Source organism: Coenobita brevimanus, chromosome 50, assembly GCF_032717465.1.
Source record: "Coenobita brevimanus isolate Jiangsu-jjx chromosome 50, ASM3271746v2, whole genome shotgun sequence".
Classification (NCBI taxonomy): domain Eukaryota; kingdom Metazoa; phylum Arthropoda; class Malacostraca; order Decapoda; family Coenobitidae; genus Coenobita; species Coenobita brevimanus.
The window spans coordinates 52,801,157-52,818,006 of NC_137003.1; the positions used below are offsets into that span (position 1 = coordinate 52,801,157).

The 16,850-nt window shown below is 41.2% G+C and overlaps 1 protein-coding gene across 1 annotated transcript in view; it reads left to right on the forward strand.

Annotated features, from left to right (window-relative positions):
* LOC145399833 (uncharacterized) overlaps window positions 1-16,850 on the forward strand; it is a 170,258-nt gene that overhangs the window by 139,163 nt on the left and 14,245 nt on the right. The window contains exon 11 of the mRNA XM_080272400.1: window positions 7,191-7,388. Within this exon, the coding sequence (XP_080128526.1) occupies window positions 7,191-7,388 (198 nt within the window). The remainder of the gene's footprint in view (window positions 1-7,190; window positions 7,389-16,850) is intronic.

The following is a 16,850-nucleotide window of genomic DNA, read 5'->3' on the forward strand; positions in this document are numbered from 1 at the left end:
TTGTTGAGTGAAGACGAAGGGGAGCTGCAAGGCTTGGTGGATGAGTTTGAGAGAGTGTGTAAGAAGCGGAACCTAAAGGTGAATGTAGGGAAGAGTAAAGTGATGGTCTTTGAGAGAGGTGAAGTTAGTGAATGTACAGCGAGGTTGGATGGTGAGGAATTGGAAAATGTGAGTACGTTTAAGTATTTGGGTAGTGTGATGAGTAAGGATGGAGGTTTGGAGGGTGAAGTGCTTGAAAGGGTACAGCAGGGAAGAAAGGTTGCTGGTTCCTTGAAAGCAGTGATAAGAAACAGGGAAGTGAGCATGGAAATGAAAAAGTTACTACATGACAGTATTGTGATACCAACTCTAACGTACGGAAGTGAAGCTTGGACATTGTTGGAAGGACACAAGTCAAGAGTGAGAGCAGTGGAAATGAGTTATTTAAGAGGAGCCTGTGGAGTCACGTGGAGAGACAGGCTGACGAATGAGGATATAAAGGAGCGTTGTGGTGTGGATGTGGATGTGATAGGAAGCGTTATGAGGAACACACTGAGGTGGTTTGGCCATGTGGAAAGGATGGAGGGTGAAAGACTGACGAAGAGAGTGTATATGAGTGAGGTGGAGGGGGGAAGAGGGAGGGGGAGGCCGAGGATGAGATGGAGGGATGGGGTGGAGAGGTATATGAGAGAGGGGGGTGTGAGTTGGGAGCAGGGCAGTGAAATGGCGGGGAACAGGGCGACTTGGAGGCGATTTGTTTGTGGCCACCCTAAACGGGATTGAGGCGTCTGGCAATAGATAGATAGATAGACAGCATGAGGTAGGGTTGCTCCCTTCTCAACACGACAAATGAGCTCCAAACGTTGACTGTACGACAACGGCGGCTGCTTCTTGATGCCATACTGCTTAGAGCGCTTCATCGGGGGTTCGGGAGGGGCCATAGAAAGTAGGAGGCGGGGGGGAAGGTGTAAAAAAACGGCAGGTAGCTCTCGTACTCCACGGCGATGGTCTGTAGTGTGCAGACTGGCGGGAAGAACAACAACAACGTGGCGGCATTAGTATGCACACTTGCCACCAGGGACGGGTGATGATTGGTTGTTGGGTCGCGATTTTCAAATTGAATGCCGTGGTTTATGATTCTCCTCGGAAAAGGCCCACTTCGGTGCCTAGGTCCGCGATTTTTGTGACTTAACAGCGATTTAAGGGTGCCGGCAATCTGACAGCCTTTTAGCCGTGATTTATAAATTCGTGATTTATAAACACACGATTTTACGAGGATTGAGTGTATACTGTACTATGGGTGGCATGGGATTTTTTTTTTACTTATTTATTTCTTTTATTTGTTTACTTGAACATTCTCTTGCATGCTGTTTATATTTTTATCACTTCTTTTGTTTTTATTTTAATTGTTTCATTTATTTTTTTAAAGTATCGCCATGGTGCTGGAGTGGGACTCCTTCTCACAGTGGTAGTAGCATACAGTAACCAGACGGCTCCACTTCCCAGTTAAACAAATGTCTCTCAAGTCCTCTGCTATCCCCTGAGTGGTAGTAGGTGGTCACCATCAGCTGCTTATTTGATGCAGTGCTGCCTACTTCTCCCTTCATCTTTGTCATTCTGTGTCTTTCCTCCTCTCATTCTAATTTTCCCTTTCATTCTTGTCACATTATTACTCTTCCTTCCACTTGAGGTGGCTTTGCACTGAATGACAAGCCTAAAGGTTTCTTGTAACCCAGGAAACCATTAACAATGCTGGGTGGTAACTGTAAAACCAGAAAACTGGGTGAAGTGGATTGGGTGGAGAGATGCAAATATGGTGTCCATCCAGCAACCAGACTTGCACACTAATCCCTGCACCTTGTTGTAAGGCACCATCAGCTGCAAGTAATCAGTTTGCTGCATGGGATAGCCTTGCAGAGGCAGTTGCTGGTCCAGACAGATTGCAGTTGACTAACAATAAAATCCCTCTCCTCCAAAAGGAGGAGAGTGAAGTGTAGCAGGATGGTAGCTTCAGCTTGCAGATCACTGTGCTCACATTCAGTTGAGCCTAGAGTTGCAACAACAGTAATTACTATTACTACCACAGCTATTAGTGCTACTACTACTAGTACTACTACTACTACTACCACAGTAATCCCCGTACTATCTGGACACCCACTTTCCAGACATCCCACTTACCGGACATTGTGGGCCTGGACCTTCGGGGGGGGCCCCCCCCCCAAATCCGATTTTTTTTTTTTTTTTTTTTTTTTTTTTTTAAATTGCCGCGCGGCGCCGAACAGCTGTTTACACCATGGCCTATTCCTCTTCCCTCCCCCCTCCCCTGTCAGGGTTGCCACTTGGTATTTTTCACTACCAAATGTGGGCCAATTTGGTAATGAAAAATTCATTTGGTAATGAATCAGAATAATGCATTACTGGATGGATTTTTCACATGTATGAGGATAAACACGATGGAGATGGTGGATTGTCTTCTCTCGCTCATTAATCTGCTAGCCTACATAGCGTGAAAATAATCAGCATGCTGTTAATTATAAGGAGAGTGATTACATTTATTTCCACTTGTATATATAATTAGTGAAGAATAAATGCTTGCCTTACGAATTTGGTAATGAAAATTGAGGGGTTTGGTAATGTGGCTGTTGCGATCTGGCAACTCTGTTTCCCCATCACCAGTCCAACACTGTCCAACAGTTACTGCCTAACTTCAATCGCGAGTAGATGCTTATCGCAATGGAAGCCACACGTGCTCGATTTTTGTGAATAAACAGTGAATAAACTGCAATACCTCGCCACGAGACCACACGGGAATTTACAGTGTTGTGCAGTGTTAAGAAATTAGAATTTAGAGTGCAAAGGATTAATTGTGGAGTGCAAATTGGAGGTTGAAACTGGCGTGGTGCAGTTAAGAACAATGTGCAGTGTTAAACAACTATAACTCACAGTGCAAAGAATTAAGTGGAGCACAACACTGGATTACTGTACGTGCTTCAAGAGCATTTTCACCACTGCCAAAGCCTTAGAGAAGCCGGCCACAGACGTGCTGTAAGTACCCTGGCTGAGGTAGTCACTTGTAATTCCTCATTCTTTGGTTCCTTTTCATTTATTTCATGCTTTATATCCATTATTGGTGTGATTAGGGTCTTAAATAGGTTTAAATAGGTGCTATGCATGTCCGGTAGGGAGTTATTTAGATGGCTTTCAAAGTTAGGCTGGGTTAGTGTCCTTAAGTACCAGTCCAGGAGCTAGGGGTCCACTTTCTGGACGGGATCACTTTCCGGACATGCCTTTGGCTCTATTACGTCGGATAGTAGAGGGATTACTAGTACTACTACTACTTCTACTACTACAAATCATCATCATCATCCAATCCAGTGTTGCCCCATGAGGAATGTATGAGCCCAGGGCTAGGCAAGTTGGTCGTGACATTTAATATTAGAGTGACCAGCCTCACTCATCCCTGAGTGGCATTTCGTGAGCAATGAACCCCAACCATCCCTTGGATATAAACCCACACCGGCTCAATCCTATTGGAGCACCTCAGTTACCCACAAAACCACCAGGCGCCTATATAATAATAATAATGATAAAAATACCACCAACACTACCACTGCTAAACTACTACTACTGCTAATAATAATAGTCATAATAATGACTAATAATAATAATGATAATAATAATAATAATGATGATGATACTACCAACACTACCACTGCTAAACTACAACTACGGCAACAACAATAACAACAACAACTACTATGCTACTACTACTACTACTACTAATAATAATAATAATAATAAAATTAATAATAATAATAATAATAATACCACCACCAACACTACCACTGCTAAACTACTACTACTACTACTACTAAATAATAATAATGATAATAATACCACCACCACCACCACCACCACCACCACCACCACTACCACTGCTTCACAATAAAATATGAGAGAACATTGAGGTGAAATTTGAGAAAGCATATGACAGGGTGGATAGACAAGGATTGTGGAAAGTGTTAAGAATATATGGAGTAGATGGGAAGTTGCTGAATGCTGTGAAGAGTATGTACAATGGTTCGAAGGCTGCAGTGCGTGTAGATGGTGAACTAAGTGAATTTTTCTCTTTGAAAGTTGGGTTGAAACAGGGATGTGTCATGTCTCCATGGTTGTTCAATCTGTACATGGATGGGGTAATAAAAGAGGTACAAGGTAGGGTAGTGGATGTTGGAGTGGCCCTGGTGAGAGAGGATAGTGTTTGGAAACTCCCTGTACTGTTGTTTGCAGATGATACTGTGTTGTTGAGTGAAGACAAAGGGGAGCTGCAAGGCTTGTTGGATGAGTTTGGGAGAGTATGTAAGAAACGGAATCTAAAGGTGAATGTAGGGAAGAGTAAAGTGATGGTCTTTGAGAGAGGTGAAGTCAGTGAATGTACAGCGAGGTTGGATGGTGAGGAATTGGATAATGTGAGTACGTTTAAGTACTTGGGTAGTGTGATGAGTAAGGATGGAGGTTTGGAGGGTGAAGTGCTTGAAAGGGTACAGCAGGGAAGAAAGGTTGCTGGTTCTTTGAAAGCAGTGATAAGAAACAGGGAAGTGAGCATGGAAGTGAAAAAGTTACTACATGACAGTATTGTGATACCAACTCTAACGTACGGAAGTGAAGCTTGGACGTTATTGGAAGGACACAAGTCAAGAGTGAGAGCAGTGGAAATGAGTTATTTAAGAGGAGCCTGTGGAGTCACATGGAGAGACAGGCTGACGAATGAGGATATAAAGGAGCGTTGTGGTGTGGATGTGGATGTGATAGGAAGCATTATGAGGAACACACGGAGGTGGTTTGGCCATGTGGAGAGGATGGAGGGTGAAAGACTGACGAAGAGAGTGTATGTGAGTGAGGTGGAGGGGGGAAGAGGGAGGGGGAGGCCGAGGATGAGATGGAGGGATGGGGTGGAGAGGTATATGAGAGAGGGGGGTGTGAGTTGGGAGCAGGGCAGTGAAATGGCGGGGGACAGGGCGACTTGGAGGCGATTTGTTTGTGGCCACCCAAACGGGATTGAGGCATCTAGCAATAGATAGATGGAAAAATAGATAGAAATTACTATGGAAGGGGTGCTGCAAAATCTCCAAAGCTACTTAGAATACAAACCCATATTTAATGGCAGTTCTCAAGATATGTTCAGTGTATTATAATGGTATGTACTGTATATATGAATTTTGGATAATGTTATTTTTTAAATCTGATGATCCAGTGCTATAATGAACCCCAGCTGGTTGTTGTTGAAGCACATATTTAGACACCATAATTGCTGATCACAATAACTGTCATAATTGTGACACCACCGGCGTGAACCTTTAGTATGTTGGCTAGTTTAATACTCATATTATAATTACATTTGTATTGGATTTTATGTAATTTTTCCATCATGATGGATGATAGGATTTTCACTGTATGAAAAATATAGCTCAGATTGGGAGCGGATTAAGAGTAAGGGTTGAATAAGACAGTTAATGAGTTTACTGTTATGGTATTGTTAAGAAACTGTACAGAGTTTGATATGTTGTAGAGAGTAGCAGAGTGTGTCCCCATCCCATCCCACCCTGCATGCTAAGACTGCCATCCTGATCCCTTTATAGCTTGTATTTAAGCTGTTATGTATAATAATAACTGCATGTTTTGGTCCACACCAGGGAAAAGTACAGTCGGAGACAAAAAGTTTGCTTAATATTTTACCTGTTCTACTTCTCACGTTCCTCTAGTGGCAAATATTCCTGAACCGAGAGAGGCTTATAATATGCTTCTCTGCCCATATATAATGCTGTTTGATGTGATGCGTTTGGGAGGAAAGTGATAGACATGCCCTGAATGTGAAAGAGATGCAGTGGAATAGAAATGAACTTTTGTACTCGGCTTTACTTGGACTTGACATTTATCTTATCTGTATTGTATGTATATTTTTGCCTAGCTTTAGGCAACAGTCTGTATTGGGGCACAGGAGGAAGGAACTGAAAACTGCTTGTGCCATGTAATGTGCTTTAAATCATTAGTACAGTAAAGTGTTTGCTCATGTGCGTGTTGATTACTTATTATAATTATTAACTTAAGGACTTTTATCTTTCCATATTTTGACCAGAGTATTGGAATGGATTCAGATCAGCCTCAGTTTTCTTTAAAAAAAATTTTTTTTAGTTATAAAGGATTTGGAAATAGTTTTTCTATTATACTGATCAGTGTAAGTAATGCACAGCCTAGTTTTCTGTTAAGAATTTTTGTAGATATGAATTGCTTATTGAAGTAACATATTGGACAAACGTTATGCTCATAACAGTTTGCCTTATAACTTACATGATGTAAAGGACTCTGTTACTCATTATATCTTTGACTTTGATCACATTTAATTTTCTTGGTACCACCAGTTGGCTTGCTTCTATTTTGGGATCGCTGAAGTCTGTCTTTAACCGATCTCATTTGACAGTTCTCCTAAACTGAATGAAATTGTCGGATGGTAGCAACAGTAAAACGAAAATTGTTTCCTTGGGCCAGAATATGTATCCCCTCCTCCATACTCCCTGCTGTTTTCCAGTTCCACTTGTGCCCCAGATAGTTTACAAGATCATTTTTTTGTGACCAGTTACATTTTTACCAAGTGAAATATTTTTAGCTTATTTTAAAGGTTTGTTGATTGTTTAGTGAGGGCAGGTGTTGTCTCTGCTCAGTGTAGCAAACAAGATTTGTATGAGTTTGATATATTGTCATACATTTATTTTTACTTGATTATTTATTTCCATTTTGCAAATTGTGTGGGCATTTGTTTCTGCAAATATTCTATTAAAAAGAGAGAGAGAGAAAAAAAAAATCTTATTATTGGTTTACAAAACTTTATATTTGTGTTTTTTATTACTAGTAAATGACACTTTATGACATTCCATTCGTATGTTCTTTTGTGATTATTCTTAATATCAGTTCAGTATTTGAAAAACTCGTATGCCATCAAGATGTTTCTCAATCAATAATTAATTAATCTCAGTCATATGTTTTGATATATGTATAACTTCTTAATGCATAGCTCTCAAATGCATTTTCAGAAAAAGTTCATATCTAATGTCTTACCTTGACAACACCAGCCAGTGCTTATGTATTGTTTAATAATGTAGGGTGAGATATTGATTTTGCTATATATTTACTCTTACTGTTGTCTCTGTTCACAGCAGCCGGTACCCCTACCTCCCCCCCCATGTGTCCCCCCTCGTCTCTCGAAGGATCGTGGAGAATCGGGGCTCCGGCGGCACAACCACCACCAGTCAGGGAAACCACCACCATCACCACCAGACACCCTCAGCACAGTTACCCGCCTCTAGTGCCATCACCACTACCACCCACACCAGCCTCACCACCCCTCACTACAGGTATGGTATTGGACAGGCCACAGGAGTGTGCTGTAGTTCCAGCCAGTGAGACCAATACAGTACTCCCAAGGAGGATGGGAAAGCTGGTAATACAGAGAGCTTGAGATCCCATTTCACCAGCCCTCAAGAACAGTTCCTGACCATCCTCCATTGCTGACCTTTTTCAGGGGGTCACTAACACAGAGTATATTCTCCCTAACACATTTCCTTGTCTGCAGTAGAGTACACACACACACACACTTAACGCACACTACACATTGTGTCATACTGCATCAGGGGGGTTGGCGGCAGTAGGACGTGGCTGGAAAACTTTCCCCCATTACTTAGTGGCAGACTGGGAAGACAATGGCTATGCCAGTGGCCTTGCGTAGAGGTGCCCAGCTGAGCACACCTTGGCTCTGTGGCTGCCTTGCTGTTATACACTCAGCAGTGGAGTGGTCTCCTGGGGTGCTGCTCTCGAGTTTGGGCCCTTCACAGTTGGGCAAGGGTGGCAGCATGAGGGATTTGTGGTGTCCTGTGCCCTCTGGCATGGGTTTGGGTTGGTTGAACTTCACTGGTAACATGCCACTTGGAGGAAAGTAGCTGGCCACCCATGTCTTTAATGTTAAGACTAAGCAACTTAGCTCCATGACCCCACAATTCTTGTGGGACAAAAGAGGATTTAATGACAGAGATAATAGACAGTCTTCCCCTAGAATACTGCATGCAGAATTTAAATTTATATCTAAATTCCTCACCCTGGGGAAGAGGGGTAAGAATACTTCCCCCGTATCCCTGCTTGTTTCATAAGAGGCGACCAAAAGGGACATATTTGTCTCCAGTCTTTCGTTCCTCACTCTCCTTTTCTATTTATCTGTCCTTGCTCTCTTCATGATCATTTCCTGTGTCTTCCGACCTTTATTTTCTGTCTATAACCATCACATCACCAGATAGTGGGACCCCTGGTGGTGTTACTAGGCCTGCCATTTTGTCATCTAAGATGGGACTGTTGCCTTCCAACGTGTTTGCCGTGCGTAGCATCCTGTGATGCTAGAAGACGGGAGTATTGGAAGTTGAGCGATGCTACTTGCTGCATCCTGCAGCTAACTACACCTCTTTGGTCCCTTATTCTGGCTAGGCGGATGATCTGGTTGGGCCCAGCTAGGTCAGTTGGCTGGTCATGCATTAGCTTGGTTCAGTTAGGCACTGGGGGGCCTGGTGGCTCATATTGTCCTGGATTCACCCTTGTCTGGTTCCCCCAGTGGTTACCTACAGTATGTATATTTCCTCATTACCTCTGAGGTAGCCATTGGCTTGTTGTTATCTTTGGCATCTGACCTCCCATTGTTTTGCTCCGTGTTGGGTAGAGGAATGAGGGAATGAATTTTTTTCCTTCCATACATGGCTCTAGTTAACACTAACCCTGTAGACAACTTAGGATATGTCCCTGGTCCATCGGGACCATGAGCCCATGTTACCACTGCCCTATCACCACCACTGTTCAGATTTCACCATTACCCATGCTTTTACATCACTGTCTCCTCATCTTTACACTCATCTTGCTTCTCAGACACTTCCACGGTTTTGTCTGCTTGCCTACCTCCCCTCACCTGTAGCTTTTGGTTCCTTCTGTGTCCCTGCTTTATCTCATGTTATCTCTTGCTTCAATTCCCTCTTCTTCTTCCGCCTCTGTAACTACTTCCATCTCCTTGACTCTTTCTTCCTCTCATCCCCGGTCAACTCAACCCATCATCACTCCCACTCCCTCCATTGCTTCATTGTTTGGCCTGGAAACCTGGATGAAATTCTTCAACATCCCTGCTGGCTCTCCCTTTCTTCAGATGGCCTCTTGTTTCAGCTGCAGCTCCTCCGCCACATTGGTCCTGACATAGTCTTCCACTTTCAATTAGTTGGGTCCCAACTGGTATCGGTCCAGACCCCTGAACAAACCTCAGCCATGTCCAGACTTATTGACGAGGCAGGTGCCTCTATCCCCGTCCAGCGAACCCCGTAGTTCTCATACTGCCGTAGTCATTTTACCATCTTTCCTCCAGCCTGGGGATAGGTCTGTTGCTGAATGCTCCCCCATCATTTCTACCATCCTCAGTGAACAAGGTTGTCCAGTACAAGGTGTCACAGGTTACACTATTCACCCCCATGGAGGACGTCAGCATTCTCTTAACATTGTGAAGTTCACATTTGACTCTCGTACCCTTCCTGACACAGTTATCATCGGTGGTACACGGCTCTTAGTGAAGGCATTTGTTCCTCTTGCCAGTGTACATCATGCTGGTGTTTTGGCCACCCTGCCAAATACTGCCATTCTTCCCAACATTGTCCACTGTGTGAACAACCGGACCACACTTAGTCTGATTGTTCTGCAGTTGTACTGTTGGCAACATATGAACCTGGTACAGTATAAGAGTGAAACCTGCGTCTGGCGGTTGGTATGCCTGCAGCCCGTGACGTATTCACGCGTCTATTGTGTCTGGGAGGATGGATGAATGGACTGCCAGTCACTGGTCAAAACTGACATGTAGATATGAATCATACATTGAGACGACTTTAATATAAGTAACCATATGTACGGGTGTTCTCTATGAATGCTGTAGCACATTTAGTTGATAAAGAAACTGCAACTGCAATAATAAATGATATTATGAGGTTTCATATCATAGACTGATCCATTGGGTGTTCACTTAGCCTTAAAAATCGCTGATGTCTTGCACTGCCAGACGGTGAAGAACCTCTTTATCAATGCAAAGAGGTTCTTGATACAAAAATCAGATAATTTCCATAAATTATATAATTTAGAAAGGGTCGAGGTTGTAATGATCAGATTTTTATTGTAAAGCATCTAATGCAACAAGCTAATGAGATGAAAATGCCACGTAGTATGTGTTTTGTGGATTTTGGAAAGGCGTTTGATAGTGTTTCACGTGGAGCTATGTTGAAAATTATGAGATTCCATGGTATACCAGAAAAGTTTGTAAATATTATTAGAAGCCTGCATAAAGGAACTTTTTGTAAAGTAATGGTGGGTGGTTCTTTGAGTGATGCATTTGAAGTTAGGTCAGGAGTGATTCAAGGAGGATTTCTTTCGCCACTGCTGTTTGTTTTGGTTATGGATTATGTTATGAGAAAGGTTGTAAGGAGAACAGGTGCTGGAATTAAGTGGAAAGAAAATAAGAGGCTGATGGATTTGGACCATGCTACAGATATTGTACTGATTTGCGGAAGTATTTACGAGATGCAGAGGGTGCTTGATTGTCTGGTGGGGGAAGGAGAAAAAGTGGGATTGGTAATAAATTGTGGAAAGATTGAAATTAATAATATGGACGTGGAGAACCAAATGGATTGTATAACTGGAAATAATATATATATATATATATATATATATATATATATATATATCCATCTATCCATCATCCAATCCTATGTCACCCCTTGAGGAGCGTAAGAGCACGGGGCTAGGCAGTTGGTCCCGACATTTAAGATGATATATATATATATATATACAGGTAACTTGCACGGAACATGTGGGTTTCGTTCCTACCGTGCCGTGTTAGGTGCGAAATCGCGTATATTTAAACTACTCTGTATTTTGCTCCCTAGACCCCCCAAATGTGTTGTTTTGCTGTTATCTGTCACTGGTAATCACTAGAAAGCACTTTAAGTGGTTAGAAGGTTTATTTAATGTTATAAGTCACAAATACAGTACTCCAGAGCAAAACTTCAACACACAAATACTGTACTGTACGTAAACACAAGGAAACATTCCGACGCCGATCATAGGTAATCTTATAAATCAGGTTAACTGGTACCAGTGCTTTAACTTACAAGTACATACCAGAACAGTACATATTTAACTTAGAAATGCAGTACTGTGATATCGAATGATTTCAGTACATAATCTGTTAGGAATGGCTGGAAAAAAAAAAAAATGTTATGAATACATTTTCACCTTTTTGATATACGTTTATGGTAGTTTCGAGTTATTTTTTACGTTATCGTTGTGCCCATGCTTGGAAAAGGGAGCGAAAGAGTTGAATTTTCAGTCCTAAATGAGAAAACTGCACGTCCTCGAAGGCTAGACTCTGCCACGGGAGAATAAAGTGGAGGGTCAGTCCGATTAGCAATAAGGAAGTTGTGTCACAACTTCCTGCTGCCACACCACGAGAATGGCTAAAAATAGAATCGTAATGCAGTTTCAGAACTAACAATAAGTCTAATTATTACGAATACAGATACAAAGCAGAAATAAATACGTTTACAGACGGGGAAAACGTACTTCTTCCGTCATAACATGTTCATCTTTCTCTATCATTTTCGTTCATCTTTATCATTTTACCTTGTTATTTTCGCAATATATATTGCTGTCTCGTAAACAGGGTGGTTGTTTGTGTTTTGCAAGGGAGGAAAAAGGTTGTATTTTCTGTCTGGGTCGAGATAATGGGTGTAACTACAGTATGTGTGGTTAGGCATGGCCATGAGCGAAAAAATCGTACATCCGCTCATCACGATAGCAGGTGGTGAACTGACAGATGATACATGAGAGGGTGAAGTCAAGGTCAGTCTCATGTCCCAGATTTCCGTTCACTTCCCGAAAGTTTTCAGTTTTCTACAAGTTGCAATGCATCAAATGATCCAAACCATTACAGCAAACCTGAGCAAATTGGTAAAGATACCAAGACAAAAATGTATTTTTCTCTTATTATAAGTCTTTAACGAACAAACAAAAATGGCAGTATTCCGACGCCGATCATGGGTAATCATATAAATCAGGTTAACTGGTTACAAGGCTTTATTTAATGCTTTAATTGCTTACAAGTACATAGCAGAACAGTAAGTATTTAACTTACAAATACAGTACTGTAGAAAAGCAGTACAGTAAGAGTTTAACGAACAAACAAAAAAGGCAATATTCCGACGCCGATCATGGGTAATCATATAATTCAGGTTAACTGGTTACAAGGCTTTATTTAATGAATAAACTTTATTTAAGTGCTTACAAGTACAGTACATACGAGAACAGTAAATATTTAACTTACAAATACTGTACAGTACTGTGGAAAAAACGAACAAATAAAAAAGGCAGTATTCTGACGCCTATCAGGTAAACTGGTTATAAGACTTTATTTCTTGCTTTAACGTTATTTAATAGTACTTTAAGTTGCACATAAACTTACCAGAACAGTACAGTACTGTAAATATTTAACTTACAAATACTGTGCTACTGTACTCGGGAATGTCTCACTCACTGAATAATTTCCCGCCTACATCGTCACAATCAAAACAAACCGCGTGCTGCGGTGACGTTCGAGGATTTGATCTTTCAAAAGCCTCTCCTGCGTTAATTTGTAGTTTTCATAATGGTTTTTTAATCTTACGTTGTCTTATATATATCCCAGCTCTTACCGTGTCTAATTGCGAGCGCGTTCCGTGAGATCGTGTTCCGTGCGAGTTTCCTGTATATATATATATACTGTATATATATTTATGTGACTGACTCCGAGCATAGGCTTCACAACCTGCTTTCAAGGCCCAGTAGTCCTTCTACATACCATACACCTCTACATGTTACCACTTCGGCGCTAACACCCACCATCCTTACTGAATACATGCTAGGGCTGTCTCATACAGGACTGGTGTATTGGTATTAGCGGGGGTATTTTTACGACATGTCGGCGGGTCATCTGGTAGATCAGGAAAGTCTGCTTTTTATGAAATTCAAATCCTTAAACTGTTCCCTGCCCCAGCTGGGATTCGATCCTGGGTCCATTAGGACTGCAGGCCGACTCTCAACCGATTCAGCCACCGCCTTCCCTTGGAACTCATTGACCACATGATCACTTTTTCCTATAGGACACAGATATTTCGAAGATTATGTTACATCGGGTTCTTTGTTAAGTAGTAAATCAGATCTTGCTGGTGTGTCCTCACCTCAGAATCTTGTCTCTTCTTTGACCCACTGCATCATTACATTATTCATTGTTATATTTAATAATATAGTGCCCCACGAATCTTCGTTGCCTCCTAAGTTCCATTCCTCCCAGTCTACCTCTTTACAATTGAAGTCACCCATTAAAATTTTATTGTTGCTTTTCTCAATCACTTTCTGTAGGTAACTAACCATGTTTGAAAACATCTCCTGGTATTCATCATCATTCCATGCTCTTGTCTTGGGGGGAACATACACTACCGCCATATCTCTCGTTGTTCTCTCCAGTTTCTAATTTCATATTTATCACTTCAGCCCTGCGCTCTCCCATTTCCGTAGTATCTACATTATGTTGTTCTCTGCTGCTGTCATCACTTCTTCCGTTTTTTCTTTTCTGTCTCTTCTCCACAGTTTGTATTTACCATCTCCCTTATGAACATCAGTATCTTCTCTTAGCCTGGTCTCTACAAAGCACATAACATCTCGTTCATGTACCCTCAAGAAATCATTGATTTCTAACCTTGCCAATATGAAACAGTCAGCATAAGTATATGCCACCTTCAAATTGTTTTTATTGTTTTTTATACCTTCTTCACTCCTTCTCTGCGTCGGTACCACTTCCTCAATTTCTGATCCATAACTCTCCAATAAAACACTGTCTTCTCTTCCTCTGTTCTCTTCGTTTTTTGCCTTTGCTTCCTTTACTATTTTATTTTAGCTCTTTCTTCCTCATTGGCATCTCTTCTCATCCAAACATTTTTGAACCCTTCTTTGTCTGATAATTTCCATGTTCTATTGATAATTTTGTTTACTGTTGCCTGGGACTTAAACTTTACTTTCAATGGCCTTGCCCCTCCTTCCTCGTACTTTCCTAACCTAAACACATCTCTTCTTGAGCTTCGTTGTTATCCTCGATAACTACTGATACTATCACTTTAACCTTACTCAGTTCTTCTCTTTTCTCTTTCTGATCTTACTATCATACGTTTTTCTTTTACTCCTGAAATTATTACGCATTTTTTCTTATCTGCTACATCCCTGACTAAAGATTCTCTACTTTTCAGTACCCTAACCACTTCCTTTTTCACCTTTTCCTTGCTTTGTTGTTCAATAATCTCTTTCAAATTTACATTTCCTTCCTCCTGAATTTTCTTCCACCCCTTATGTTACTCCTTGATTTCCTTAATGTGCTCGTCCTTCATCCTTGATTTGGATTCATACTCATCTAGTTTACTTTTCATGCTGTCCCTTTCTTCTTCCAGCCTCTTATTCTCCCTCATGAGCTGTTTTATTTCATTTGAGGCAGATTCATTACTCACTTTTATATCTGTGACTTCTCTGTCTTGTTCATCACTACATGTGGAAACTTTTTCAGGTTTATTCTGTAGAATTTTGATTTTCTCCTGCTCTAAGGTCTGTTCCTGCAACTCTAATTACTGCCCATACCCTTTTTAACTCCTGGTCATTCCCCTTCGCTGTTTTCTCTACTCCCACTACTCTTCTTTGGTTCAATTTTGTACTTACCATTTCCCACATCATCTTTGGAGAAGCCCACAAAATCCCCCTCACCATTTGTAAACAAAGCATCGTCCCTCTCTGCCATGATGCAAGCATGTGGGAACCTTCTAATTCCGCCATATCTTGTACTCTTTATGACTGGAACCGCGTTTTTTTTTTTAACTACTGTACTGTCCAACGAGGCCACCACTCTCGCACTCTTTCACATAATCACAATAGGCTGGTCTCCTTTTTGCCGCTGATTCAGAGATTATTTCCCCATGATCCAGGAAGAGCTCCGTCTCTGTCGGCGACCTGTGTGATAAACACACACAACATGATTCAGTTTAATTTATTTTAGCCAAGAAACCATACAAAACAGAAAAACTAACAAGAAAAGAAAATAATGGGCTTGATGTACACGTGGTGTATGGTGTGTGGATGTCTTAGTTGGCAACTGAAGCCTCACTTCCTGTAGCTTCTGTTGTCCCTTCCTCCTGTGGATCTTCATCTGAGCCAAATCCTTCAAAATCAGAGTCATCTGGAATGCTTGCAGTGTCTATGTTGTCATCAACTGGGCCAGGATCATTGGAGAGGGAAGCTTCAACTGGTGCAGCATCTTTACTCTGTCGTCGGCCCAGGTAACAAGTGATGAGTGCTTGTTGTTGTTCGTTATTTGTACTTCTTCCAAAAGAAAGATGATATTCATTTTTTGTACCAGCTGAACATGATCACTCTTACTGGCTACAACAGTCTCTGTTTCTTCTTGGAGACGAGAACAGTCACTCAGTATGAGAGAGAGTTTCATCGTTGTCAGTTGCTTGGGAGTCTGTGCGTGTTTATCTTCTTGTTCATTGTCTTCTGTTTCATCATCATCATCATTATTCAGCATTTCTTCAATGTTCTGCTCAGTGTTTTTGGATGTCATCTCACGCAACTGTTTTTCATTAAACTTCATTAAATCCAGGAACATCTTGCTGCTTCTACCACTTCTTTCATGAGCTGTTCCTTCCGCTGATGCTGTGTCTGTGTCCATGTCACTGTTGGCATTGTCCTTGTTTAATGGTAGCATTATTAATTTTATACCAGGCATCTACCATAAAGTTGACAGCCTGTCTGATATCAAAGCGTTTCCAGAATGTTTTGATGGTAACGATCTCCCTTGGCATTCAGATTAATAAGAAAAATTGTTGAAATTAATTGGCATAAAATCATAGAATACAGTTATAGTATATTTTTATTATAAACAACTTGCCAAATGTGAGATTTCTGTCGCCAAATTAGAGCATTATGTACAATCCCATCCTATCGCCAAAAGTGAATTCACCAAATAAAAACTCACCAGATGTGAGAGTTTACTGTAATTTCAAGATACTTTGCTGTTGTGAAGCGTCCATCAGTGTGAGGGAGACAACCCATGCTACGTGGATATACCTATCCCCACACATTACAAGTGACATGCCCACCACATGCTTCTTCATAGATGTTTTGGGCATCATATCTGTTATAAGGAAAATACCTGTAGAGGAAATGTTGTTTTGTGTATTTACCTATTTGTATTTACCTATTTGTAGTATACAGGAATTGAGCAGTGCTCGTGTTGTCCTGTCTCCATATCCACATTTATCAGGTCTACCTTTACACACACGAATGTTTTTCTCATGCACCACCTCTTTGTCTAAATCGTTCCAATTACAGTAGAACCTCTCTCATTCGGACTATATGGGGGGAAGGGTTGTCCGAATTAGCAGATTGTCCGGACCATCAGGGTAATCTCCAGTTCATACCAAACTCTATCTACATATGGTATGTTTGTTAATTATTAACATATGTGGCATATGTCAACCCTACGTAACTGTAAAAGATGATAGGATACTAAAATAACAAAACTAATCATGTATGATAGTTTTTTATTGCATAATTTACAGGTAAGGCCATGACAAGAAACTAGCCTACATTTTAAATTGTAGTAAGTGACTAAGGCCTGTGTAGGCAAAAAAATAAATTAATTAATTAACTGTAAAAGATGGAAGAGGAGCATAAGA